The sequence below is a fragment of the Cherax quadricarinatus genome, chromosome 61 (assembly GCF_038502225.1).
Source record: "Cherax quadricarinatus isolate ZL_2023a chromosome 61, ASM3850222v1, whole genome shotgun sequence".
Lineage (NCBI taxonomy): Eukaryota > Metazoa > Arthropoda > Malacostraca > Decapoda > Parastacidae > Cherax > Cherax quadricarinatus.
Genome location: NC_091352.1, coordinates 5,944,285 through 5,972,267, shown reverse-complemented (window position 1 = coordinate 5,972,267; position 27,983 = coordinate 5,944,285). Strand labels below are relative to the sequence as shown.

The window sequence follows — 27,983 nt, the reverse complement described above, 5'->3', positions numbered from 1 at the left end:
CACGGGTGACTTAGCACAGTGGTGCTACTCAAGTCTGGCTCAGACCTCACTGGACACTCAGAAACTTTAAACACACCCGCGGTACACACGGTACACTAACATGTGAGAACACTGACTGAGAGGAATTAATTAACACACGACATATATCTTCTCTCAGTCTTCTCGACAATACTGAAATAATTACTAGAAACACTCGATGTGACATCAAGTGATGTCGCGAGGTGACGTCAGCAGCACTGTGACGTCAGCAGACATCTCGAGGTGACGTCAGGCAGACATCGTGAAGTCATGAAGTCGGGCAGCATCGTCGGTGACATCAATGTCATGCAGGCAGCAGACCACAGCATGTGGCCTGGGACATCTGGTAACTCACGTGGCTGGTAGATCCACGTGACATCGCCCACACCCAAAGTGGCGTCGTGATCCACGTGGCGTCGTGATCTACGTGGCATGCTGATCCACGTAGCTTCGAGTGGCCTCGGGCACTCGGATACACAGTTCTGGCAATGAATTCACACAGAAAACAGCAGAAAACACAGCAGAGGGAGTGGGCAGTGGTGTATGGTAGGCTGGTGAGAGTGAGTAGGGCGAGCATGGGCAAGGTGAGGAATGGCCACTTCCTCCTCTCCCACGAACACACTGGACGCAGAAATCACCACGAAACTCACCTCTGGCTTGCTGAAACAGCTGTGCTGAGCTGAACAGCAACATACAAGTGACACTGAACACGTGACTTGAGAAACAGCGTGGGACGCTGTAGCGTGGAGTCGCTGGGAAGCCACTTACAATTCTCGAAGAAATTTGGCAAATTTCAGCTGGATCCTGCTTGTACCTGTGTCTGGATGCTCAAAAGTGCAGACATGACATCAGGATAACACGTTGAGAGACGGATGCTTCTTGTATAGGGTGATAAAGTGAAGATGACTTCATACCTCTTCCTTCCTCTCTCTGGGCAAACAACTGCTGCGACCACTGCTGCTACCAATGTTTAACAGGATTATTTGGTAGGGCTGAAAGTGGGTGGTTAAATGATATACTTCTTCGGAGGCTTCTTACTTTATTGTTAAGTCGTGGTGGGTACACAGGCTTGTGTGTTGTGCGCATGGCCCGGGCAGGGCCATCTCACGAGAGGAGCTAGGAGTAGGCCTTGTGTCTTGCTGCCAGGCCGCTGTGAGAGTGAGGCAGAGGCAAGGGCAGGTAGGCTGGCGTGCCCACCGAGAGGCCTGGCTACAGAGGGAAGCACCTTAGTGGCGCGAAATATGAACTAAGCTGGCAGACAGCATGGGCTGTCTGTGCAGACAGTACAGGCTGTCTACACAGTGGCAGCTTGTCCACAGGAGCTGCAGTCTCCCCAGATGCTCACTGCCAGACGTATGATTTCATCAACCTTATGCTAAAATAATTTGCAACTGACAAATATATTACAGGAAAAATCTGTTATACATTGTTTTCAATGTGTGTACAGTATAAGCAAATTTTTTTTTTTGTTGTTGAAACGAGATAAAAAATTATTAAAAATGGAAGATTGATGCATTACGATAGTATAGGTATTACTGGCGTTACATCTGGCAGCGAGGAGCTGCATGCGATGCAGCACACACCCAGTTGCAATTGGTCTGTTTACAACAACGCATGGCTGGTATTGGTGTTGGTGGCCGTTTAAATTCTTTTCAATAGCATTAAATTTAATTACCATTTGATAAACGATGGCAGTGGAAACTAGAGTAAACTCAGTTAAATATTTACAAAGTACAGTAGTTAAATATTTACGAAGTACAGTATCAACTTTTCATGGTTCATTTTAAGTGAAAAAGTAAAGATAAAAGAAAAAGGACGACATACACCAGTTTTATCCATTCTACAAAAAAGTACAGCCAGGAGCAAAGAATATATGTGCCAGTTTAGCCTCAGTGTTTACCAGAAAAGTGAATGGCTTTGTGGCTGTGATGAAAAGAACGCTTTATTCCGTTTTCCATGTTTACTATTTGGTGGAGACTCTTCATGGACAAAAAGTGGCGTGACTGACTTTAGGCATTTACCACAAATAAATAAAGCTACTGATTTGTCAATGCTGAGTAGAGTGAACATTGCAGCTCAAGTTGATTCAGCATACAATTTTTTTTTTTATCACAATGGCCGATTCCCACCAAGGCAGGGTGGCCCGAAAAAGAAAAACTTTCACCATCATTCACTCCATCACTGTCTTGCCAGAAGGGTGCTTTACACTACAGTTTTTAAACTGCAACATTAACACCCCTCCTTCAGAGTGCAGGCACTGTACTTCCCATCTCCAGGACTCGAGTCCGGCCTGCCGGTTTCCCTGAACCCCTTCATAAATGTTACTTTGCTCACACTCCAACAGCACGTCAAGTATTAAAAACCATTTGTCTCCATTCACTCCTATCAAACACGCTCACGCATGCCTGCTGGAAGTCCAAGCCCCTCGCACACAAAACCTCCTTTACCCCCTCCCTCCAACCTTTCCTAGGCCGACCCCTACCCCGCCTTCCTTCCACTACAGACTGATACACTCTTGAAGTCACTCTGTTTCGCTCCATTCTCTCTACATGTCTGAACCACCTCAACAACCCTTCTTCAGCCCTCTGGACAACAGTTTTGGTAATCCCGCACCTCCTCCTAACTTCCAAACTACAAATTCTCTGCATTATATTCTCACCACACATTGCCCTCAGACATGACATCTCCACTGCCTCCAGCCTTCTCCTCGCTGCAACATTCATCACCCATGCTTCACACCCATATAAGAGCGTTGGTAAAACTATACTCTCATACATTCCCCTCTTTGCCTCCAAGGACAAAGTTCTTTGTCTCCACAGACTCCTAAGTGCACCGCTCACCCTTTTCCCCTCATCAATTCTATGATTCACCTCATCTTTCATAGACCCATCCGCTGACACGTCCACTCCCAAATATCTGAATACATTCACCTCCTCCATACTCTCTCCCTCCAATCTGATATCCAATCTTTCATCACCTAATCTTTTTGTTATCCTCATAACCTTACTCTTTCCTGTATTCACTTTTAATTTTCTTCTTTTGCACACCCTACCTAATTCATCCACCAATCTCTGCAACTTCTCTTCAGAATCTCCCGAGAGCACAGTGTCATCAGCAAAGAGCAACTGTGACAACTCCCACTTTGTGTGATTCTTTATCTTTTAACTCCACACCTCTTGCCAAGACCCTCGCATTTACTTCTCTTACAACCCCATCTATAAATATATTAAACAACCACGGTGACATCACACATCCTTGTCCAAGGCCTACTTTTACTGGGAAATAATTTCCCTCTTTCCTACATACTCTAACTTGAGCCTCACTATCCTCGTAAAAACTCTTCACTGCTTTCAGTAACCTACCTCCTACACCATACACCTGCAACATCTGCCACATTGCCCCCCTATCCACCCTGTCATACGCCTTTTCCAAATCCATAAATGCCACAAAGACCTCTTTAGCCTTATCTAAATACTGTTCACTTATATGTTTCATACAAAATTACGATAGCAAAACACAATGAAGAGGTTGAAAAAACAGAAATGTAACATTACCTCAGCTAGCCACGTCTCCACCAGCAGGACTGTGATGGAAACAAACACATATGCAGTTTAATGTGATCCTTTATTGACAAGGTTTCGCCCACACAGTGGGCTTTTTCAAATCACTCACAGATCTACCTGGGGTGGAAGGTATGGGAGGCATTAAACATCTTCAACACACCCAGAGAAGACACTGCCGAGAAGAGATACATAGTCTTCCCCACCAACTCCATTGCCAAACATGTTTCCAGCATCTTTTCCAATACATCATTCCAAGTATCTACCTCCACAACCACGACCATCAAGGACATCACCAGTAGTAGACAGGACAAGCTTCCATCCTCTGCAGGGGTATACATAATCCCTTGTAATGACTGCACCAAATTATACGTGGGCGAAACATCAAGACCTCCAAATACGTATTTCAGAACACTAATACGCAAGCAGGACTGATGATACAAAGAATGCCTGTGTACAACATCGCAATTCACACAACCATTTAATTAACTACAGAAACTCAAGACTTATTGCCACAGAAGACAACACTCAATACCGAAGAATCCTGGAATCATCGCTTATCTCTATAACCAACAATTTCAACCAGAACAACGGCTTCTATAACATAGCTGAATCACTCGCCAAGAAACTTCTTCATCGCTATCCCACATAAGAACATAGAACACTGCAGAAGGTCTACTCACAACTTGTCTAATACCCCTACCAAGCTACCCAAGACTCTATAACCCCACCCGGTAGATCAGATGCAGCATTCTCCACCTGACCTCAACATTCTGAACCTGACTATAAATACTCCCGTACCTTCCACCCCAGGTAGATCTGTGTGTGACTTGAAAAAAAGCCCACTGTGGGCGAAACGTTGTCAATAAAGGATCACATTAAACTGTAATAAAGTTGGTAGAATTACCGACAATATGTAAAGTAAAAGGACACAAGTGCAACTAATGTGACATTTATTGTGGCAACGTTTCGCTCTCCAGGAGCTTTATCAAGCCATTACAAACAATACATGTATTGTTTGTAATGGCTTGATAAAGCTCCTGGAGAGCGAAACGTTGCCACAATAAATGTCACATTAGTTGCACTTGTGTCCTTTTACTTTACACATTAAACTGCATATATGTTTATGTTTCCATTGTGTCGGTATTTTATACCATTTATTTTCAGGACTGTGATGACGTCTACGGGTACATATATATGAACGCTTATCAATTTAGTTTAATTTTAAAAATTATTACTTTAATAACGTTTATTATGTTGTTCTTTGAGGCTTGCAGTCACACAGTCCCCCATTCTATTTTTTCACGAGCCACCACTGTACATAACTGCCATGTTTGGATTAAAAACATGGATTTTTTCCTTGCCACTTATGTGGACTTTAGCCTTAACACACAGTTCCTAACTAGCAAATATATTATAAGCCCTAAAATTGGAATTAAAGTACTATGTACTCAGAGTGCAAACACTCATGTGAAGTTAATGGTTAAATTAAGACAAATACCTATCAAACTGTCAAGCTCTATCTAGCTTGGTAACAGGTAAAACTGGCAATCAGATTTATAGGAAGACAAATTAGTCACTTCCTTACGCAATGTGCTTGACTTACCGAGGGGAAATATAAATATGTATATATGCTGGTGTGATTTCTCAGCTTTATTTGTTACCCACATTTCATGTCTAACATCTACTATACAGTGTTAGTCACAGCATTATGCCACCCCTCCCCCACACATGTACCAAAACACAAACACATATTTGCACAATTACTGAGGTTTTAATACTTGGTTCTGCGTCCTTTACGCTTAATCACGTCCCTCAGCCATGTAGGAAGACTCACAAATTCTTGAGGATTTGGGGAGGTATATTATTCCATGTCTCATGTAGAGCATCCTCCAGCCATGGGATGGAACTGATATCCTTGCCCAGTAAACTTTGTTTCACTACCGACCAGATGTTCTCAACAGGGTTTAGGTCTGGGGAATTGCCTGGCCACTCATTAAAGAACTTCAATTCACAGTCCTTAAGCCACTGAACTACAGATTTGGCGGTATGACACGGTGCACCATCCTGCATAAAAGTCGTAGCCCCACACTTGTCAAATGCCTCGGGTAAACTGTCACACAATAACTCCAGGTAATTATACTGGCTCATATACTAGTTTTTGGGAAGCACAATGAGTTCACCAACACTGAGCACTGAAACACTCCCCAAACCATGAGTGAATCTGTGTGCCTAGTGGTCCCACAGGTGCAGCGTGGGTCTAGCGGGTCACTACCTCTGGGCCGGTACCCATGTCCCCCCATGGTTACAAGTGACGGTGAAGGTTGCTTCGTCACTCCAAAGTACTTCAGACCACTGTTGAGGATTCCAGTGAAGATATTTCTTTGCATAATCCAGCCTATGTTTCTTCTGTGGCTTGGAGAGGATTGGTTTCTTAACCTGGCAGTGACTACTGCAGCCCAGTTCTGACCCATGTCTTAACAGACAGTTCTTACAAACACCTCAGAGAAGATGTGGGGTCTTTTCTTTCAATTCTCTAGCAGTTATCTTAAGTGTATTCTCTAACTACTTCTTTAACACAGTTAAGGTACGACCATATGTCTTCGAGGGGCCAGGCCGAGGTTTGGCAGATGGTAACTCGACACTACCACCAGCCTTGAAACACTGCACCCAGTTCCTCATTGAATGCTCACATACACCAACATTCTCCACTATTTCTTTAGTCTGGTGCCCAGCTTTGTGAAGCCCTATGATTTGAACTATAGTTTCAGGCATTAAAGACTTCCTTTTACCCATTAACAAACAGCCCCAAAACCAAAGGGAACACCGGACAAAAGATGGGGCAGACGAGAGACAAAAGTCAAACACAACAGCAGCCACATGAGCACTGAGGAGTCACTGTGGAGTGTGGCATCAGGCCATGATGTCATGCTAACGGCTGCTACCTGGCATAATGCACTGACAAAAAAAGACCTCCTATATGGTAGGCCTTTGATTTTTGTCATGGCATTATGCCGGGGCACTCACCCGTCATAATGCCATGACTAGCACTGCATACCAAGTTTTCAGCTCAAGGCAGTTGGTCAGAAGAGAGAGATGTTGATATGATAGCATCACACAACCCCTGCAGATCTGTCAGCTGCGCATTCATGCTGCAAATCTCCCATTTCACCATGTCCCAAAGGTTTATGCCAAATTCTGACCCCCACCACCTGCATGGCGCAGCAGAAATAGTGATTCGTCAGACGAAGCAACTTTCCTTTACCGCTGATGTTTTCCGATCTTCAGTTGTCCAGGATTTGGCAAGTCCTTGCATCCTGTAGCCTTAGTTTCCTGTTCTTAGCTGACAGAAGTGGAACTCGGAGTGGTCTCCTGCTGCTGTAACCCATCTATTTCAAGGTTTGATGTGTTGTGCATTCATAGATGATCTACTTATCTGAGTTACTGTCTCCTTTCTGACAGCTTAAACCAGTATGAACATTCTCCTCTACCTCTTTCAATTAACAAGGCATTTCCCCCCCCCCCCCCGAGACCTGCTTCTTACTATATAGTGCATCTCGCACCATTTTCTCTGAACTCTACAGAACACTGTGAAAATCCCAGATCAGCAGTTTCTTCAATACTCAAATCATCCTCTTGCACCAACAGTCATTCCACGGCCAAAGTCACTTAGATCATACTTCTTCCCATTCTGATGTTTAGTCTGAACAACTGAGTCTTAACCAAGTCTGCACGCTTTTTGACAATGAGGTGTTGCCAAGTGACTGGTTGATTAGATATTTGCACTAACGAGCAGGTGTACCTAAGAACGGGCCTTGGAGGGTATGTATACAGAGACAGCAAATATTGTATCTGAGGGTGATATGTGGTGTGAACATTATGCAGAGAATTCCGAGCATGATGATGTGGGAGGGGGGACGGGGGTACCTGGTGTAATTCAGATAGTTGAGAAGGGATGGTTTGGGCATTCATGAGAGGATGGTGCAAAATAGGATGACTAAGAGAGTATATTAAATCTAGGGTGGAGGAAGGGGGGTAGGGGTTGTCCCAGGAATGGTTGGGGAAGGGGGGGGGGATAAAGGTGGTTTTGGTACTAGGGGCTTTTATATCCAATAGGCTTGTGAGTACAGTGTTAGATCAGAGCAAGTGGAACTATGTGGCTTTTATGAGTACGTGCTGCTGTATGAGCAGAGATTCAGGGAAACCAGTTACCCGGACTCGAAGTACCGAAAATGGGAAATAAAGTGCAGTACAGTACTGTACTTATTTGCATTGCACGGGTTTAGTTCTGCTTTGAATATCCTCCCCTAGGATTCTTGACCACTTTTTTTTTTACATGTAAACAAAACGAATAGCCATTCACACGAGATCTAAACGAAGCAGCAGCGTCGATTTTTACCAAAGTGGAAGTTCTAATTACTTCAAATATTACAAATGCGTTTTTTTTTTTTACCAAAAGGTATTCATTTGATATATATGATGCTAGGTAACACTTCAGTTCCCCACGATTTTACGTCTTACAATGTACGATACTAAAATGAATATACTCTTACCCTATCTGCTGATGTTCACTGTTAACTTCGTGCACTCTATTTTAATGTATACATTACATTAAATTTACAACATGCCTACATTATTTCATTATAGTCTAGTGTGGAAATCTCCCTACAGGTACCGTATTGGAAGACTTCGATCAACCAGCACTACATGAAACTACTTAAAAATAAAGCGGATTTCTACATTATCAGTTTTTATATACAAGTCAAATCCAGTGCTGCTTGCTGGTGTACATGGAAAAGGCAGATAGCAGAAATTACAGTCTATATCGAGGCTATCTGCTGAGAACTACTCTACGTACTTCTAATTCTGGCTAGATAGTTTACGTTGGATAGTACAGCAGAAGGCTCTCAGTAGTGTGTGGGAGCGGACAACGTTGCTACTCCAGGGAAAGGCAGAAGAGATGAAAGGACGGAGAGGGGAGAAGTGCTAAGAGACGTGGGATGGAGGATGCTGTGAGAAGAGGGAGAGGGCAGAAGACGACGTTTAGGCATACGAATGAGAGGGGCAAGGGTTGAAGCAGAACTTATGCTCGGCTTGTGTGCCAAACATACTGAAAATTATTATAAGTTTCGGAATATTGGGGTAGGGAGGGTTACGAAGCGGGAGGGGAGAGGGGTGCTGTGATAAAAAGGTAGAAATAGTGCTAGGAATGATCTAGAGAACCGAGCTGCTAGACAAAGGGAAAAAGGGGGGTCGGAGGGAGTGACATACCCCCACAACAGAAGCAGCAGCAGCAGTAGTAACAGCAGTAGCCGCAGTCACACACCACCCCAAGCCGCATCCACCAGTAGTGGCACCGACTCATTGTACTGTACCCTGTGGCACAATAATTAAGATTTATTCCCCACCAATCGGGATTTAAGCCTGTTTTTCTCCTTCTACACAAACTTTTCTCTTGGTATTCCATTTTCCCAAATTATTAAAGCCTTCAACAAATACTGCATGCAAACCTTTCGTGTGGAATGATCTTAATTTTCACACAAATAAGAACTCAATTACAATTTTATTTAAAATACAAACCTTTCATCTGGTACGGCATGAAAATATGGACACACAGTCATCACTTCATCAATATAGGTTATAACACTAAAATACCTCACTATTCCCTCCTAGCCTTAATTAAGCTAATGCACACGAAGAATTTTTTTTTCGAAAAAATAGCTAATATTTAAAATACGACTGGCATAATTACATGAAGCAGTGTTTTTAAATAATTTATATGCATAAAGTACTGCCGGATTCCATTTTTTACGTAATTCTTGCAAGAATGGTGCAAAGTTGCAAAGCGACTCTTTACTATTATAATTTCAGGTAACTAAAAATAGTCTACACAGTAAACCGCGTGTGGTTAAAAAAAAAAAAGGCAACTTTTGCGAAATTCGTTACGAAAGTTTATTGTAAACATAACCGCATTTACTTTAAAACTCCAACTTAGCAAAATACAATCGATGCAAACTGTGCAAATTCCACATTCTGTATTACCATAAACATGCAGCTTATATCACACAACAAGAAATCTCACTTAACTTTTATACATCAAGTAATCACAATCGTACACACGCCGACAGCTACAGAATATCACGTTACCATAATAATGTCAAAACTGATGATTCTTACGGGGACCACCACAGTATATTATATAGAATCAACTTGTCCTCCAACTAGTATGCTAGTTTTGGAACTTATCTGCACAAGTCAAAGTCCAACATACAAGCTTTGACAGCAGACATGTCACAAAAGGACAGATTTTCTTACAATATGTACATAATTCATCCTCTATGATGGTTTATTATTAATTTAGGGGAAGCACTAAACCACTTGGGGTCATACAGCGCCTGGAGAATGAGCCAATTAGGTTCGATCCAAGAAGGGATCGAACCTAATTGTAGAGTAGGTCAGGGAAACATAGCATGCCCGTGTCCCCACGATGTAACTTTCATAGAGAATAGAGTAGCAGCGCACTAATATATCAAATCTTACTAAAAAACAACAACACCGAGGTGGGTAGACACAAGTTGCTTTCTGACCTCTGAGACCCAACGTTATCCCCACACCCTTAATTCAGCTACAATAAACGGGCCAGTAATGTATGCAAATGTGTTTTCTTCCAACCCACTGTTTGCTAAGATCCTCTTCACCATACCCTTCCTCATGATGCACACACCTTGACTTAAATATTCTACTACGGTCCTTTTCCGAGATGAAGACGAATAAGGTGGGAGAGCTGAAGAGGAAGACGTGGAAAACAAACGACTCTGCATAGAGTTTAAGAAATAATCAATACAGAATAATCAGCAGAAATAGGGAAATTACTCCTTAGTTACTGCTCAGCCGGTGATGCAAATCTAGAAAAACAAATTAATTCAGCTACTGTGGTGAAAATAAGTATGCAACAGCGCCTCTTAGAGGACTGCAGATCGAAGGTGTGAGGGATGACAAAGCTGATAGTTTCTTGAATATAGTGACTGTGCCAAACAAGAATGAGCGAACCTGACTGACTACTTACGCTTTATTCTGGGACACCCTTCAAGGGGAGGTACTTTCACATCGGTGGTTTCTTGATCCACAAAAGTTTCATTTCCCTTCCTCAGATGAAATTAATTACCTCCTCCTCCCCGGGGGAATTTAGTGCTTTTTCATACATAATATAGTTTATCCTGAGTTTTGCAAACAAGATGTAATATTTGTGATAAAAAGAAACTGTGGTGCGGAAAGTAACAATATAAGAGTAACTCCTTAAGTTCCATAAAGGAAGAGCGTTGGAAGGATTAGGTTAGGTAAGGTTTGTCAGGAAGGAGTTAGGTTAGGTAAGATTAGTCAGGAAACACGACAAGTATTTCTTGACGCGGGTCTTAGTCATGTGATGACCCACAGCTGGGGATTTTGGTCATCCGACCGAGGCCTTAAGCTGGCTTACTGGTCCACCCCTTTAAAAATTATGGTCATAATTATAACCATTTCAGGAAGGAGTGATAAGAACAAGTATATTGTTTCTGATGACTGAGGAAATTGATGTAGCCCCAGTTACCAGACCAAAGAGAACTGGATTGTGAAGTGCATTTCATACCTGGACACTACTGGTGGTTATGAAAGGACGTGGCCTAGTAAATAAATGCATATAAATAAAATAAATAATACAAATTGATGAATGCAGGATAAATACTGAGACAGACAATGAATGGCTTAAGACGGACGGAAGGAGAGGGTGTGTGTAAATACAACGAAGTAGTTACAACAAAAACACTTCCACCATCACAGCAGTAACACCCTCACGCCTCCTGTGGTCACTTGCTGTTCTTGCTACACCACGACAGTGACAGTTCACGCCTCTTGTGGTCACTTGCTGTACTTGTTAAACAGAATCACCTCTTCCACTACCACCGGAGTAAGAGCCTCACACTTCTGTAGTGTGAGGCTCTTAAACAAAAACAAGCTACTGCAGTAGCTTCTTTTTGTTTAATCTCATAATGAAACACTCATCTCTTCTCCGTAATACTACACATAATTAAACATGTTAGAATTCCCATAACTTCAAAAGTTGTAGTGTGATGTGGTGCGTCACTATTAGGCTAGAGTCAATGTGCTTTATCTAGCTATCTGCATATTCCCATGCGGTTATTGTCAGTTAAAATCTCCAATACTAAAGCTGGAGTTATTTTACACCGCTTTACTTATTTTATGTATCAGCTTCTTCAGCTCGGGTTCAATCCTTACATCTGTTTTCCCATGTTCACCCATCATTAAGCAGGTACCTCAGTGTTAGTAGACAGTTGTGGGACTTACGATCTTCGGAAAAGGGATCAAAGGACCCCAAGGATATAAGCAACAAAATATAAGCAGAAGACAGGCTTGAATAAAGGAGATATAAGGTAGTGAGGTAATCTAACCAAAAAATTACTAGAAACAATGGATTCAAGTTGAATACATTTAAATTTAGGTACGAGCAGGTTTGGCAATAGATTTGTAGATGGGTGAAACAATCTTCAAAGTAGAGTGCTCAAGCTAGCACTTTGGGTAGCTCCAGAAATATGTTAGACAAATTTTTTTTTTCTTTTTTGGGGAGCGGGGGGGGGGAGGGGCTGTCGTTGATTACTAAGCCTCCGAGTTACAATCTCTGTAGTCTTTTGCTAATACAACGGCAGTTTCCCACCAAGGCGGCTGTACCGTATAACAGTTGCATATGCAAGGTCATTAACTCGAGACGCTACCCAGCCACCAACTTGTCTCTCAAGTAACAAAAAAGGCACAATACCGTGACTGGAACAATACACAAATAACCCGCACATAAAAGAGAGAAGCTTACGACGACGTTTCGGTCCGACTTGGACCATTGACAAAGTCATACTGTGACTTTGTCAATGGTCCAAGTCGGACCGAAACGTCGTCGTAAGCTTCTCTCTTTTATGTGCGGGTTATTTGTGTATTGTCTCTCAAGTCTCTAACACCAACTCACCTGGGACTAGGAAAGGCGTGGGATGTTTGGGTGTAGTTTATGAGTCACTTTCCGCCACCATCACCTCCACCCCTTCCCCCTCCCGCACACGCACACAGGCTCTCATTTAAATAGTAACATAATCGGCCACTATATCCTCCAGCATCTGAATTGTGTTTCCTTCGTAACCCATCCCAAGCTTCGTCTGACCTTCGTGTGAACATCCTGCCGTGGCTTGTATTGCACCTGTGGCCCACAACTGTCTTGCATAAGAACATAAGAAAGAAGGAACACTGCACTAGGCCTGTTGGCCCATACTAGCCAAGTCCTTCATAAATCCAACCCACTAATAGAATAAACTCTACTCAAGCAATAAGCTTTGATAATTCTATTGACTCACGTGTAAGTCCCACTCAAATCCAACCCCTCTCACTCTTGTATTTATCCAACCTAAATCTGAAACTTATATGTCACTTATAAATCTGAGCCTTTTACACCTGTCTTATATCTTACATAATTCCATCTTTACCTGCCGTATTCAAATTAGCTTACGATTACAAACGCACTCTAATACACGATGTCTATATCTGTATAACATCCCTTCAAGAGGGATGCCCTCACGCTGGTGAAGGGCTCTTGCGCAAAGGCACTTGAGCTATGTACTCTATGAACCTCATGAGTTTAGCGCTTCCACATGTATAACAGCATTATAATAATAATAATAATAATAATAATAATAATTGCGAGATACACAGGTTTTAAACAGTATATCCAACTGGTTCATCCTCATTAACAGCACTGCATTTGCAACCGTTGACGATTATTCACTGTACACGATTATGATTATTATTACTCTAAGCTCAACAGTATCATTATTGCCATCTATTACTGTTATTAGTATTGTTATTTTTCTAGTCAGGAGATAAATACTGAGAAAGAAAAGAGAGACCATACTTATAAACGACACTAGGAACACATTTAAATATTCTCTCTCCTAATGCCGGACATAAATGTGAAGAATTTCACGAAGGATTTACGTTGCATGGTTTTTCTTCCAAGAAGTCTAACCTTAAAACCAGCAAAAACATGTTGCCACGACAACAGCGCCACCACAGGATTGCGATAGTTGCCCCAACTGAATTAGGTATACTCACATGTACATATCCACACACAGTATTCACATATTTCAAAATATACTGTACATAATGCAGCCATATATGTAAATACACCCACATACATACTTTCATTTATACATGGCCCCCTCCTTCAGTATATTAATATATGCAATCATATTGCACGCAACAGGATGATTTTATAATCATAACTTCTGTGACTTAGATATATCAGAGGCACAACTGTGACCCAACTGTCATTCCAGTCCCAGACGCTCTCAAGGTACATCTAATCTCAGTCCCTTCAAAGCCCTAGTCCATAAATCCATGACAAGTCGTCATGAACGACTGCCAGCTGAAACAACCATTTCGCAGAAGTGATGATTGCAAAATAATTTTTTTGTAAGCTCTGGGGCTGGTGATTACAGCATTAGATCTGATATATACACGGACCACAGTTCAGGTACTGTTCCATTATTCCGTTTATTCAGTGTTATGTAGTCATGTAATTTCCCCCACATATATTCTTGTGTATATACGTACGGAATTCTTGAAACCGAGGAAAGCCCAGTACTTTTACCACTGGGCTGCGGCTGCATTAAACCTCCAAGCGGATTCTATTATTGACACTGGTTTGTGAAGGCACCAACTGGTGACCACAATACTTTTTGCAGGTGGATTCAAAACCTACAAAAAAGTTAGGTCACAATACTGCTTTTATGTCCATCACTCCTGCCCATGAATTGAGACTTCACAATTTTGTGGAAATAAAATTGTGTAGAGATTACTATACGGTGACTATGGTTTATTTGGGTTTGTAAGGTTTTTAAACATATCAAATGCCTAAGTGTAATAATTAGGGTTGTATATCAGTTGTACGCAGCCAATCAAGAATACATACTGAGATACATCCACCTTGTTAAATAATCATTGAGGAGAAATACATCCTTTCAGAAGATGTACGTGACCAACACGAGTCACCGTTAAATATTCTGATCAAGCGAAAATTCAACGTTAAATATTAGATATTTAGGAGTCTATATGTCGAATAATTTATATATATAAACATGAGTTATTCTAAGATTTATTACTGTCTGAATATTTTTGTCTTCCCAGACAAACTATTTAAATATTTTATATTCAAATAGATGCTCATGCAAGTTTCATTGTTCAATGTCTGAAGAGTGGTAATCAGTCTAAAGCAAGCTCAAAATCTTCTAATATAAGCTAAATCTGACATTATTCAACATTTTAATGCTAGAAACCATGATGCATACTTTCAGCTAAAGGTCACAATAAAAATCGTTACACACTTATGGCGTTACACTTGACAGATTAAGTGTTTCTGGCACACTTGACATTCTATAGTGTTGTTGGCACATTTAACTGTTCTCTGCTCTTGGTTTCATTTTAAACACCAGTTGAAAAGGCAGGAGACAGCCAAGGACCTGCGCGATCAATGTTTAAAATCTATTTGTGTGCCTCCTGTGAATGAATGCCAGAGACAATTTGGTCTCATAAATGATCATAATAAAAGACGAATAAAACAAAGTTATGAATAAATACCAAAAATTAAGAATACACAAATTTCTAATATTTGTTTACATTTAATTCACTACCAACACAAAATTTTTAAATTTAAAGAGTATAGAAATCAATCAATGTGCCGTAGGTACCCAAAGTTACTCAATGTATACTGTATACTTGGAGTTTACTTTCATCCATATTTTATGGATTAGATACTGATTAGGATCCAGTTACAATGCACCCTTAAAGACCTTCGTGCAGACAGGCTTTAAACCTAAGAAACTAACCACTTACGAGGAGAAAAAGCTCCGTGTATACGGGGTCAGCAGTAATACTCGCCAGGTCCGGCAATGCAGGATCAGTACAGCAACACTACACTCTGGTCTGCCCTACGTCATACAACACTCTTCAACGTTTACGCAATCATAGCATGGATATTCACAGTTTCCTAGCCATGGCTAAATGCTAAACATAGCAAATACTCACATGGCATGTAACATTAACGAGTGATCATTGCAGGTCTTGAATGTCTGGTAGTAAATTATACGATTCTTTCAAATAATTTAAGTGACCATCCTACTTAGACACTTGAATAGTGTCATTTATCCTTAAGCGAATATCCTACCAGTTGGAAGTATTAACATATTTGGTTGTTTCAACATTCAAAATAATTCTCACCCGGTAACGGTATCAACATTTAATTTTTAGATATACTACTATGTAGTGATCTTGCTAACGTGCTCAAAACCTAGCAGGGTAAGTCGGTGGATATCTAACCAATGAACGGGTCACTATCCGATTAAGACTCGTGTACATGACACTGATGTTTCCTGACTAATAAATCACTATCTTCAACATTTGTGGCAACTTTTGTATATAACTACCCTTACAAATTACATTTATTAATTCTTGCATATTTCTGCAACACTATGAATCTTAGCTACAACGTGCTTAGAATGCTCCTAAATGTTTGTGGCACTCATTTTATATTCCTTTATTCATGGATGCAATAGCAGAGATCGTGCGAATGAATGAATATCTTATCAAAAGATAACAAATAACAATGGAACAAGTGTTGAAGTTTTCAGGAGGTTCCAAACAACCAGGTATGATGGATATGTGGGCTAGTGGGCCAAATACAGCAACTGTCCGGTTGACTATGCAAGCACCAGACAAGCCTGGTCCAAGGCCGGGCTCCGGGAGTAGAAAAACTCTCGAAACTCATCAGAGGCAAAGGACAGTGTGTGTGTGTAGGGTCGAGACTCAGCTTCTGGCCCCACCTCTTCACTGAGTGCTACTAGGTCCCCTCTCTCTCTGCTCCCTGAGCTTTGTCATACCTCGTCTTAAAGCTGTGTGTGTGTGTGTGTGAGAGAGAGAGAGAGAGAGAGAGAGAGAGAGAGAGAGAGAGAGAGAGACAGAGAGAGAGACAGAGAGAGACAGAGAGAGACAGAGAGAGACAGAGAGAGAGAGACAGAGAGAGAGACAGAGAGAGAGACAGAGAGAGAGACAGAGAGAGAGACAGAGATAGACAGAGAGAGACAGAGAGAGATGAGAGACAGAGAGAGATGAGAGACAGAGAGATAGAGAGAGAGCGTGGGGTGCGTGCGTGGCGTCCACTCTCCCTCCCCCCTTCCCGTGCCCGTCAGTCCTACTTGGAGTTACGGCATCAACTTGCCACAGTCACAAATAATAATTAATATAAATCCTGACCATCACCCATTATCCCTTTATTTCTGCCTTTCTTGCCTGCTTCCTTCTCATGAAATACTAATGAACTAAATACTCACTATTTCCTAAGGTACCTATTGAATTCACCCACTAATGTTTTCATTGTTATTCTCATCGTTATTTCATTGTTGTTCACATTTTCTCCAAACCTGTAATCTCTGTTTTCTCACTGCTCCTATTTCTACTAATTCATCCGGGTTTTCATTCCCTGCTATATTAACGTGAGATTGTATCCATACGAATTTTGTCAGCTTTTATTGTTTTAAAGCCTATCAACTACACGAGGGTCGTTATGGCTGATTGTAAAATAGAGATTAAAGTAAACTCACTGCGTGTTTACACTTATACAACTTCTCGGTGTATATATTCTTGCCACAATGTAGCCACCTCAAAAATCTTTCGTATAAACACTGTTTAAAGAAATTGTGTGTCCTGCAAATTAATGCACTATCGATTATATTATTTTTACAAGCTTGAATTATTGCTATCCTTGTGCCATTCATTCAAAAACATTTACCTATAAAAAAGATATTTTTCTGCATATATTATGCAAATTTTCTTGCTAAAATTTAAGTGATTACTCGATTCCTTGACTAACCCTTTTGTCGATGTTCAAAATACTATTTCACTAGTGTATTCAACTCTCCCAATATACCATTAGCTTGCTGATGCTATCTGGCGAGTTATAACTCGTCTTAGACGGCAGAGATGAAGAATGATTATCAGTTAGGCACTGCATGATGAGCCGGGGAGGACACCTGGGTGCCACGATTATTGACTCATCCGCCCAGGTGGCACTGATGGCACCCTGACTCGGCTACAGCCCCCCCCCCAACATTCATTTCACATGTGTATGGCACACCTAACCCACATATAACACTCATACAGTAGTTATTTTGCAGTTTAACATCTTATTCCCAACTAGCCAACACACTAGAAAAGGAAACTAGACATCTTGATAAATCTGCCCTTATACATTATTATAATCAAGGGGGAAGCGCTAAACCCATAGGATTATACAACGCCTGTGGGGGAGGGTATGTGGAAGGAATTCAGGCTGAATTCAAGGAAGTGGAGCACAGATCCAATTCCCTAGATCAAGAGCCCCTCACCAGCGTCAAGGAACCTACCTTGAGGGGTACCCTTATACGGAACTTAAGTAATACGTATCCTAGCCCTGGCTTTATTTCCAGCTAAACGTGACGTCGCTGTCTCCTCGCTCCTGCTTTTCTTTACTTTCCGTTCAAGGATGGAAACGTGATCTAGTTTCAATTTCCAATTTGTACGTTACTTGTGAATTGTTACAGCCACGGTACTGCGACTTTTTTTTTTTTTTTAACAAGTCGGCCGTCTCCCACCGAGGCAGGGTGACCCAAAAAGAAAAAATCCCCAAAAAGAAAATACTTTCATCATTCAACACTTTCACCTCACTCACACATAATCACTGTTTTTGCAGAGGTGCTCAGAACACAACAGTTTAGAAGCATATACCTATAAAGATATACAACATATCCCTCCAAACTGCTAATATCCTGAAACCCCTCCTTTAGAGTGCAGGCATTGTACTTCCCATTTCCAGGACTCAAGTCCGGCTATATAAAAATAACCGGTTTCCCTGAATCCCTTCACTAAATATTACCCTGCTCACAGATCGTCAGGTCCCAAATACCATTCGTCTCCATTCACTCCTATCGAACACGCTCATGCACGCCTGCTGGAAGTCCAAGAACCTCGCCCACAAAACCTCCTTTACCCCTTCCTTCCAACCTTTTCGAGAACGACCCCTACCCCGGCTTCCTTCCTCTACAGATTTAAATGCTCTCCATGTCATTCTACTTTGATCCATTCTCTCTAAATGACCAAACCACCTCAACCACCCCTCTTCAGCCCTCCGACTAATATTTTTAACTCCACACCTCCTAATTTCCACACTCCGAATTTTCTGCATAATATTTACACCACACATTGCCCTTAGACAGGACATCTCCACTGCCTCCAACCGCCTCCTCGCTGCTGCATTCACAACTCAAGCTTCACACCCATATAAGAGTGTTGGTACAGTACTACTATACTTTCATACATTCCCTTCTTTGCCTCCATAGATAACGTTTTTTGTCTCCACATATACCTCAATGCACCACTCACCTTTTTTCCCTCATCAATTCTATGATTAACCTCATCCTTCATAAATCCATCCGCCGACACGTCAACTCCCAAGTATCTGAAAACATTTACTTCATCCATACTCCTCCCCAATTATATCCAATTTTTCTTTATCTAACTCATTTGATACCCTCATCACCTTACTCTTTTTTATGTTCACTTTCAACTTTCTACCTTTACACACACTCCCAAACTCATCCACTAACCTTTGCAATTTTTCTTTAGAATCTCCCATAAGTACAATATCATCAGCAAAAAGCAAGTGTGTCAATTCCCATTTTGTATTTGATTCCCCATAATTTAATCCCACCCTTCTCCCGAACCCCCTAGCATTTACTTCTTTTACAACCCCATCTATAAATATATTAAACAACCATGGTGACATTACACATCCCTGTCTAAGACCCACTTTTACCGGGAAGTAGTCTCCCTCTCTGCTACACACCCTAACCTGAGCCTCACTATCCTCATAAAAACTCTTCACAGAGTACTGAAAAGACACTATCTGATTTACACAATATATAAAACTTAGGTTGTAAGTGCCCGTCGTCTGCACGAGGGTTATTAAGACCGCGATTCACCTAAAAACTGTACGCTACTCAAGGCCTCCATACCTGTGTGTAAGGTTCGTACATGTATTGTGACTCATTGGGTGGGGAAGTGCTAGACCAAACCGTTAGAGGTTAGGTAAAATTCCTTGGAGCAAAGAGCTGCTCCCCGACATTACATCCCTTGAGGGGATACATAAGCTCCCACACAGATCGGACATGCAAACTGTGTGTACGAGGGAGGGCTAAAGCAACCTCTTACTTTATGTGAAACTGCTAACTTGCTAGGGCACTGACATACATCACATGCTTCACACACACTCACGATATACCCAAAGGTGTACGTGTATAAATAAGTAAGTATCTCCAGGTATACACAAATACAGTTACATAGAATTATCATACATAGCAGCATATGTGTAGAGAACCTAGGATAACCCAAAAAAGTCAGACAGAGTGACTTATTTCCATTGGGGTCCTTAATAAACAGAAATTTACCTTAACATCAGCTTGGGAGATTAAAGTGTTCATGATTTTAACACTGCAGGAAGCAGCGACAGAAGAAAGCTCACATCTGCCGAGTCAGCCATCAGGCAATATTAGCAGGACACCACAACACAGTCATCTATCACGCCAGACGAAACAATCCATGCCGACCATTAACAAGCTTCCAACCAGCACCCTGCCGCTGGCGCTGACGCTCCTGGGAAAAATAGCCCATATACCGCTGGTAGAGTGGGTGAAATCTGGCTACTTTGTGGGTGTGGGTGGCAGGAAGCGGCTAGTTAAGAGTCGCTACAAGGTGGACAACCGGGTCTAGCTAGCGGAAATAGGTAAATGATGAGTTAGCCACTGGTGGTAACTTTCACAAATGCCAACAAAGCCTGCTTTACTGACCCCTATCATCCCTTCTACTCAGGTTTGGATTATTGTCCATGTCATGACTACTACCTGGAAATTCAGCTTACTGATAAAGTTTAGTTTTTCTACAGTTTCACCTTAGTAACCACTGACCATATCACGGAGCTGTCTGACCCCCTAAAGAAAAAATTTAATTACATAAGAACATAAGAACATAAGAACGAAGGAACACTGCAGAAGGCCTACTGGCCCATGCGAGGCAGGTCCAAGTCTCCTACCGGCTTAAGCCAAAGCACCCAACCTAGACAGGTCAGGTCACATTGACTTAAGGGAGGAACACGGCAACCGACCTGTTAGCACAAGCTATCAGGTCTAACTCACACCCACCCACATCTACTCATGTATTTATCCAACCTATTTTTAAAGCTACACAACGTTCTGGCCTCTATAACGGTACTTGGGAGTTTGTTCCACTCATCCACAACTCTATTACCAAACCAGTACTTTCCTATATCCTTCCTGAATCTGAATTTTTCCAACTTAAAACCATTGCTGCGAGTCCTGTCTAGGCTAGATATTTTCAGCACACTATTTACATCCCCTTTATTTATTCCTGTCTTCCACTTATACACCTCAATCATATCCCCCCTAATTCTACGTCTTTCTAGAGAGTGCAGTTTCAGGGCCCTTAGTCTATCCTCATAGGGAAGGTTTCTGATACATGGGATCATCTTTGTCATCCTCCTTTGTACATTTTCCAGAGAATTTATATCCATTCTGTAATACGGTGACCAAAACTGTGCAGCATAATCTAAATGAGGCCTAACCAAGGATGTATAGAGTTGAAGAACAACCTGAGGACTCCTATTATTTATGCTTCTTGATATGAAGCCAAGGATTCTATTAGCTTTATTGCGAACACTTATGCACTGTTGTCTTGGTTTCAGATTACTGCTAACCAGAACTCCTAAATCTTTTTCGCAATCCGTAATATTAAGATCTACATTATTTAGTTTATATGTGGCATGGTTATTGTCCTGTCCAACATTTAGAACTTTGCATTTGTCTATATTAAACTGCATCTGCCACTTCTCCGACCACTGCATCAGTCTATTCAAATCTTCCTGGAGTGCTCGAATGTCCTCGTCAGAATGAATTCGACGGCCTATTTTGGTGTCATCGGCAAACTTGCCGATGTCGCTCTTTATGCCCTCATCTATGTCGTTTATGTAGATTGTGAACAGCAGGGGGCCCAACACTGACCCCTGTGGAACACCGCTCGTGACGCTTCCCCACTCTGATTTCTCCCCATTTATGCAAACTCTCTGCTGCCTATTTGTCAACCATGCCTCTATCCAGGAAAAAATTTCTCCTCCTATTCCATGTGCTTTAATTTTCCTCAACAGTCTCTGATGTGGGACCCTGTCAAAAGTCTTACTGAAGTCCATATACACAATATCATATTCATTACCATGATCTACCTCCTCAAATACCTTAGTGAAAAAAGTTAATAAATTCGTAAGGCAGGAACGCCCCTTTGTAAAACCATGCTGAGATTCGTTGATTAATTTATGCTTTTCAAGGTGGCTACGAACTGCCTCGGCAATTATTGATTCCATAAATTTTCCCACTATGGAGGTTAGGCTTATTGGTCTATAGTTCGAAGCTAAGGACCTGTCACCTGTTTTGAAAATAGGTATCACATTTGCCATTTTCCACTTATCTGGCACCATGCCAGTTTGTAGTGATATGTTGAAAAGATTAGCCAAAGGTGTGCTAAGCTCCTCTTTACATTCCTTTAGAACCCTTGCATACAGTTCATCAGGGCCTGGGGATTTGTTAGGTTTTAATTTATCTATTTGCCTAAGGACCATGTCACTTGTGACCCTAATAGTGCACAGTTTATTATCGTCCTGTTCTACATAATTTATCATTACTGGAATATCGCTGGTATCCTCCTGTGTAAAAACTGAGAGGAAGTATGTGTTAAAAATTCTACACATTTCCTTATCACTGTCAGTGAGCTGACCCGAGGAACTTTTGAGTGGGCCTATCTTGTCCCTGATCTTACTTCTGTATACCTGAAAGAATCCTTTTGGGTTAGTCTTCGATTCTCTTGCAACTTTAACCTCATAATCTCTTTTTGCTTTTCTAATTCCCTTTTTTATTTCTCTCTTTAACTGAATATATCGATTTCTTAATTGCCCCTCTCCTCTTTTGATTTGCCTATATATGCCTCTCTTTTGACCAATCAGATATTTTAATCTATTGTTCATCCATTTAGGATCATTTTTGTTTGATCTGATTTCCCTATTTGGAACATAATTTGACTGAGCAGCTAGAACTATGCCCTGGAAAGCATCATATCGGCAACCATCACCACCTACCTGACCCTTAGTCAGGTCATTCCAGTTCAGCCCACCTAAGTAATTTTTCAGTCCTATGAAATCAGCCAAGCGAAAGTCAGGGACGGAGACTAGATTGCCATTATTAGGGGAATTCCATGATATGTTAAAACTGAGTGATTTGTGATCACTCTCCCCAAGCTCATCATTAACCTCAAGATTATTAATTAGTGTTTCCCTACTGGCAAGAACCAAGTCAAGGAGGTTATTTCCCCTAGTTGGCTCTGTCACAAACTGTTTTAAAAAGCAATCCTGGATCGTATCAAGAAAGTCACCCGACTCTAAATTTCCTATCAAATTGCTCCAGTCAATCTGTCTATAGTTGAAATCTCCCATTAGCACAACATTTTCGTATGTAGATGCCTTACGAATTTCGTCCCATAGAAGTTTACTGCACTCCCTATCAAGATTTGGGGCCCTGTAAATCACACCCAAAATTAGTTTTTCTCGGCCCTCGAGAAGCTGTAACCAAACAGATTCAGTGGCTGACGCTTCTAATTTAATATCTTGTCTAACACAACAATTTAAATTGTCTCTGACATACATCGCTACTCCACCACCTTTCCTGTTGACCCTGTCAGTGTGGAATAATTTATAGCCTTGTATGTGACATTCAGAGGGCATCTCTCTATCTTTCAGATTGAGCCAGGTCTCTGTTATAGCAATAATATCTATGTTTCCTGCACTTGCAATTAATCTTAGCTCATCTATCTTATTTCTAACACTCCTGCTATTAGTATAGTAAACCTTAAGGGAGCTAGTCCCTTGCTGCCCTCTGCTGTCCCCCATTGTTTGCTGACCTGTTCTATTGTCTTTATTTATAACTTCATGCTGAATGCCTTTTATACATTTACTGTTTCCAACCCTAGTGTTGCAACCTGCTTGTTTCCCACACACACCCATACCTCTATCTTCCATCAGTTTAAAATCATAGGCATTTCACCAATGGCCTTCTCAATCGAGTCTGCAAGTGCTACCACCCCTGCCCCAGAGAGATGTACCCCATCCCTTGCATACATATCATGTTTGCCATAAAAGTTGTTCCAGTTGTCAATGAATGGGATTGCAAGTTCCTTGCAGTATCTGTCTAGCCAGCAATTTACACCAATTGCCCTAGACAACCATTCATTTCCTACTCCCCTTCTAGGCAAGATGCTACATATGATTGGGATCCCTCCCTTAGACTTAATGAAATCTATAGCTGACCTGTACTTATCTAGCAGCTCTTCTCTCCTACCCTTCCCAATATCATTTCCACCAGCACTGAGACAGATAATGGGCTTGTTCCTATTACCTGACATGATATTATCCAGCCTGTTGACAATGTCCCCAACACCAGCTCCAGGGAAGCACACTCTATCTCTCATCTTCTTATTCCTATTACAAAAAGCACGGTCAACATATCTTACCTGAGAGTCACCAACCACAAGAATGCGCTTACCTTCATTAGCAGGGGCAGTAGTACCCTTACCTTCACTGGCCACTGAAGTACATTCATCCTGGAGAACAGAGAAGCGATTTCCTACCTTCAGATCTTCACTCTTAACTTTCCTTACTCTGATGCGCCTCCCATTACTGTGAACAACTCGCCACTTGTAGCAGGTGCTGGACTGCACCTCACTGCTGGTAGCCGTTGCTACCTCCCCACCTACAGCCTCCTCACAGTGAGAGACAGACTGCACCTCACTGCTAGAAGCCTCATTCCCCACATCTCCAACCACCTCACACTCTCTCCCAGGCCCATTGAGGTGGACCTTCAGCCTCCTAATCTCCTCCTGGAGAAGCAAGACCTCCTCCTTCAACTCTCCAACCTCAGATTTTAAAACACTGCAGAAGCAAGCCATGCTTTGTAACCGTCCACGCTAATCCCCAAAGCAGCTCAGGGTCTGTGACCTCACGTGACGATTTACAGAGGGCAAACAATTTAACGAGGGAAAATAGCATTTAAAGGGCAAAAGACATTTAGCAAGAGAAAGGGCCATTTTCAGAAACCATTTAACCAGGAAGAAACATTTTAAGAGAAAAAAGCTTTCAGCGAGGGCAAAAAGTATTTACCATACATGAAAAATATTTAAAAGGAACAAACAACACTTTACGAAGGAAAAAAACATTATGGGGGGGGGGAGGGAAGAAAGAGCAGTTAGCGATGATAACGAGCATTTAGCAGGAGCAAAGAACAGTTAGCGAGGATAAAGACCATTTAGCATGGAAGAGCATTCCCAGCGAGGGAATAAAACATTTAGCACGAGAACAGCATATTTTATCTGACAGTGAACACAAGCTGTAATTTCTATCGTTACATAATATTTTTTGGAACTGTATGGAATGATCCAACTGTTGCAGATGTTGGTACTAATTTATACTGAACAAATTCTTGTGATTAATAATAATTCTATACACTAAGAATAATTTCCAATAAATATGGATACTATTAATGTTACTACTGTTGCATATAATAGTAGTAGTATGACAATACTCAAGATTAAGTCAAGAGGTTAATATACAAGAAACGCTGTCACTGCTGCCAACACAATGAAACACGATAACAAGTCTTTCTCTAATTATTCTAATATAAACAAGGTCAGAGAGAGGGAGGGAAGAAAAGTGTCGGGGGGTGGAAGAACGGTGTCTGTTGGGAAGGAGGGAGGGGTCAGTGTAGAAAAGTGATGCGACTGTAATGAGGGAGTGATGTGAAAGACTAAGAGAGGGGATGAGAGAAGCGAAGGAAAACATGAGTGAAGGGGGGAGGAAGGAAGCGGGAGGGGAGAAAGAGGCGTGGGGATAAGTGATGGGGGCGGTCGGTAGCTGTGTTCGTCCTTGATATAAAGTGGACAAAGTGGAGTGATGGTGTGATAGATCTCCAGCTGCGAGATACCCACCCCCCTCCCTCCCTACAATCCCATCCACCTACACCATACAGCTCGGGCTGATACAAGGTAATATAGTCCAAATTTCTCCTCTGCCCTTTTTTTTCTACTCATATACATAATTTTTGTTTTCCCTCTCTGTGATGGAGATATATTCATAAGAACCTTATTTCTCTTGTATATATGGAATAAGTTATTTTGAGAGATGGTGATTTTCGGGGGTAACAGCAATTCCAGCTCTGTTGGAACGAAACCAATAACTCCCGTAGCTCAAGTTAACACATTTCAGTAGTATATATATTTGGAACTCATCCTGTGTGATAAGTGTGTGGCGGAAACTGCTAAATATTGCTCTCAATACGTGACTATAATAGACAGGGAAGCAAAACATTGCTGATGTATCTAATCTTGCTCAATTATGTCCCCCCCTCAACTCCCACCAGCAGACCCTCAGCACACCTCGCACAACAAATGTGTGAATGGAGAGACAACAGACTAGGCTAGAGGCTCTGATAAATAAGACTGGAGGAAGATGGGTGGAGCTGAATGTCATCGATTCAGATAACGACACATCTATATTTTTGGATTACATCAACTATACCAAGCTGGAAAAAAAATCCCTTCACCGCTTAATATTAGCGCTAAATCATCCCCTTCCTCCTGCCCAACATGATAAAATTCATGCATAATCCACTTCTACACTGTCAAATACACTGATACTGAAAATCTACAGATTGAAAATAACTTCACACAGGCTATAATTAATATTAATGGTTTTCTCCACAGGTGGTGGTTGTGGGTTTATTTGTTAAGAAGGAACACAGTGTCCTTTAACGCGGGTCTTAATCAGATGATGACTCGTTAGCTGGTCAATTATCCGCTGGCTTACCGGAGCTGGATTTTACACTCCATTCAAAAAAAACAAAAAAAAAAAAAACAATCATAAATGTATTTTAAAAGGATACCTATTTAAGTATCCTAAAATATCTTCACTGTACCCGTGGGAGAAGTGCTGTTATTGTAAACTAGTCCGATGGTAATAAAATATAATACAGTATAAATATGTTAGACTCAATAAATGAAGTTTATTATACCTTTTGCTCTCACGCTTGCAGTAGTTACAAGCACAGCTTGTTCCCGACTCCCAATCCCTATCACTCGCTCTAAAGAGCCTAACATTTGAATGTACCGTGCTAGTTTCTAAAGCCAGAAACATAGCAATGAATTATTGACAGGGATTCAAGTCAAACTTGTGAATTCTCTCCCACAAGCCTTTAGGAACATAATTTATGCCTTGGCTAAACCGGCATTAAATAAGGGGATTGCCGAGTATATTTTTGGGCTTTCAAACAAATGTTCAAAAATATCAGAAAATAACTAACATTTAAATCTGAAGTTCAAATAGGAGCTAGCAGATCGACTGTCAATCATAATAAAATGTAAAGTAAAAAAAATCGTATAAAGACAGTAGAAAGATAAAAAGAGTACAAAATGTTACTGCTTTAAATACGTGGCAGTTCAATTTGCGTAGAGATTTCTATCACACAAAATGCAGAATGCAAACTAAGACAATGATCCATAATATAGAACTGCATCTTGGATTATCCCAAAAATTAATAGGTTCAAACAAATCCTACATGAAATTATAATGAATCTGAAATTGTGAGATTGTGTCATTTCTTTCAACAACTAGATAAACTATGATAAGTTATCTAAGAAATGCCATTAAAACTCGAGATAAAATTGTTTATACAAATGTGACCCTTGTAATTCTGCAGGGGAGTTACGACGAGGAGGAGGAAAACCAGGGTGACCTATAAACAGGATGGAAGTCATGCAACGGTTGGCAAAAGCGAGATAAAATATGTAAAAAAAAAAAAGAAAGCAGAGGAAGCAGCAAAAGAAATAAAGAAAACATTGGGGATGTAGAAGAGATATAAAAGAAGAAATAAGAGTATAAAAGAAATTATAATCGTCATCACATTTTAGAAACAGCGCTAAATTCAGATGGGTCATAGCGCCTGGAGAATGGGAAGCAACCAGGTTCATTACCAGAAAGAAACGGACAGGTCAAATTACTTGAATCAAAAGCCTATCACCAGCATCAAGGAACTTCCCATGAGGGGAATAAGAAGAAGAATCGGCACACGTTAAGGGCAGTAGAAACCTTCAAGCTGAGGATGACAATGATTTTTGTTTTAA

At 41.2% G+C, this 27,983-nt stretch overlaps 2 protein-coding genes across 5 annotated transcripts in view; one reads left to right on the top strand and one right to left on the bottom strand.

Moving 5' to 3' along the window:
• LOC128699412 (BOS complex subunit TMEM147) overlaps nucleotides 1–9,516 on the top strand; it is a 74,932-nt gene extending 65,416 nt beyond the window's left edge. The window contains exon 5 of the mRNA XM_053792093.2: nucleotides 8,250–9,516. The gene's annotated coding sequence lies outside the window, so the exon portion shown is untranslated. The remainder of the gene's footprint in view (nucleotides 1–8,249) is intronic.
• Nucleotides 1–27,983, bottom strand: part of M6 (neuronal membrane glycoprotein M6) — a 372,771-nt gene that overhangs the window by 36,566 nt on the left and 308,222 nt on the right. For 3 of the 4 annotated variants that reach the window (XM_070098180.1, XM_053792091.2, XM_070098178.1), the window contains exon 3: nucleotides 8,850–8,954. The exons of the other annotated variant lie outside the window; for it this stretch is intronic. In XM_070098180.1, the coding sequence (XP_069954281.1) occupies nucleotides 8,850–8,954 (105 nt within the window). The remainder of the gene's footprint in view (nucleotides 1–8,849; nucleotides 8,955–27,983) is intronic. 4 annotated transcript variants of the gene reach the window in all.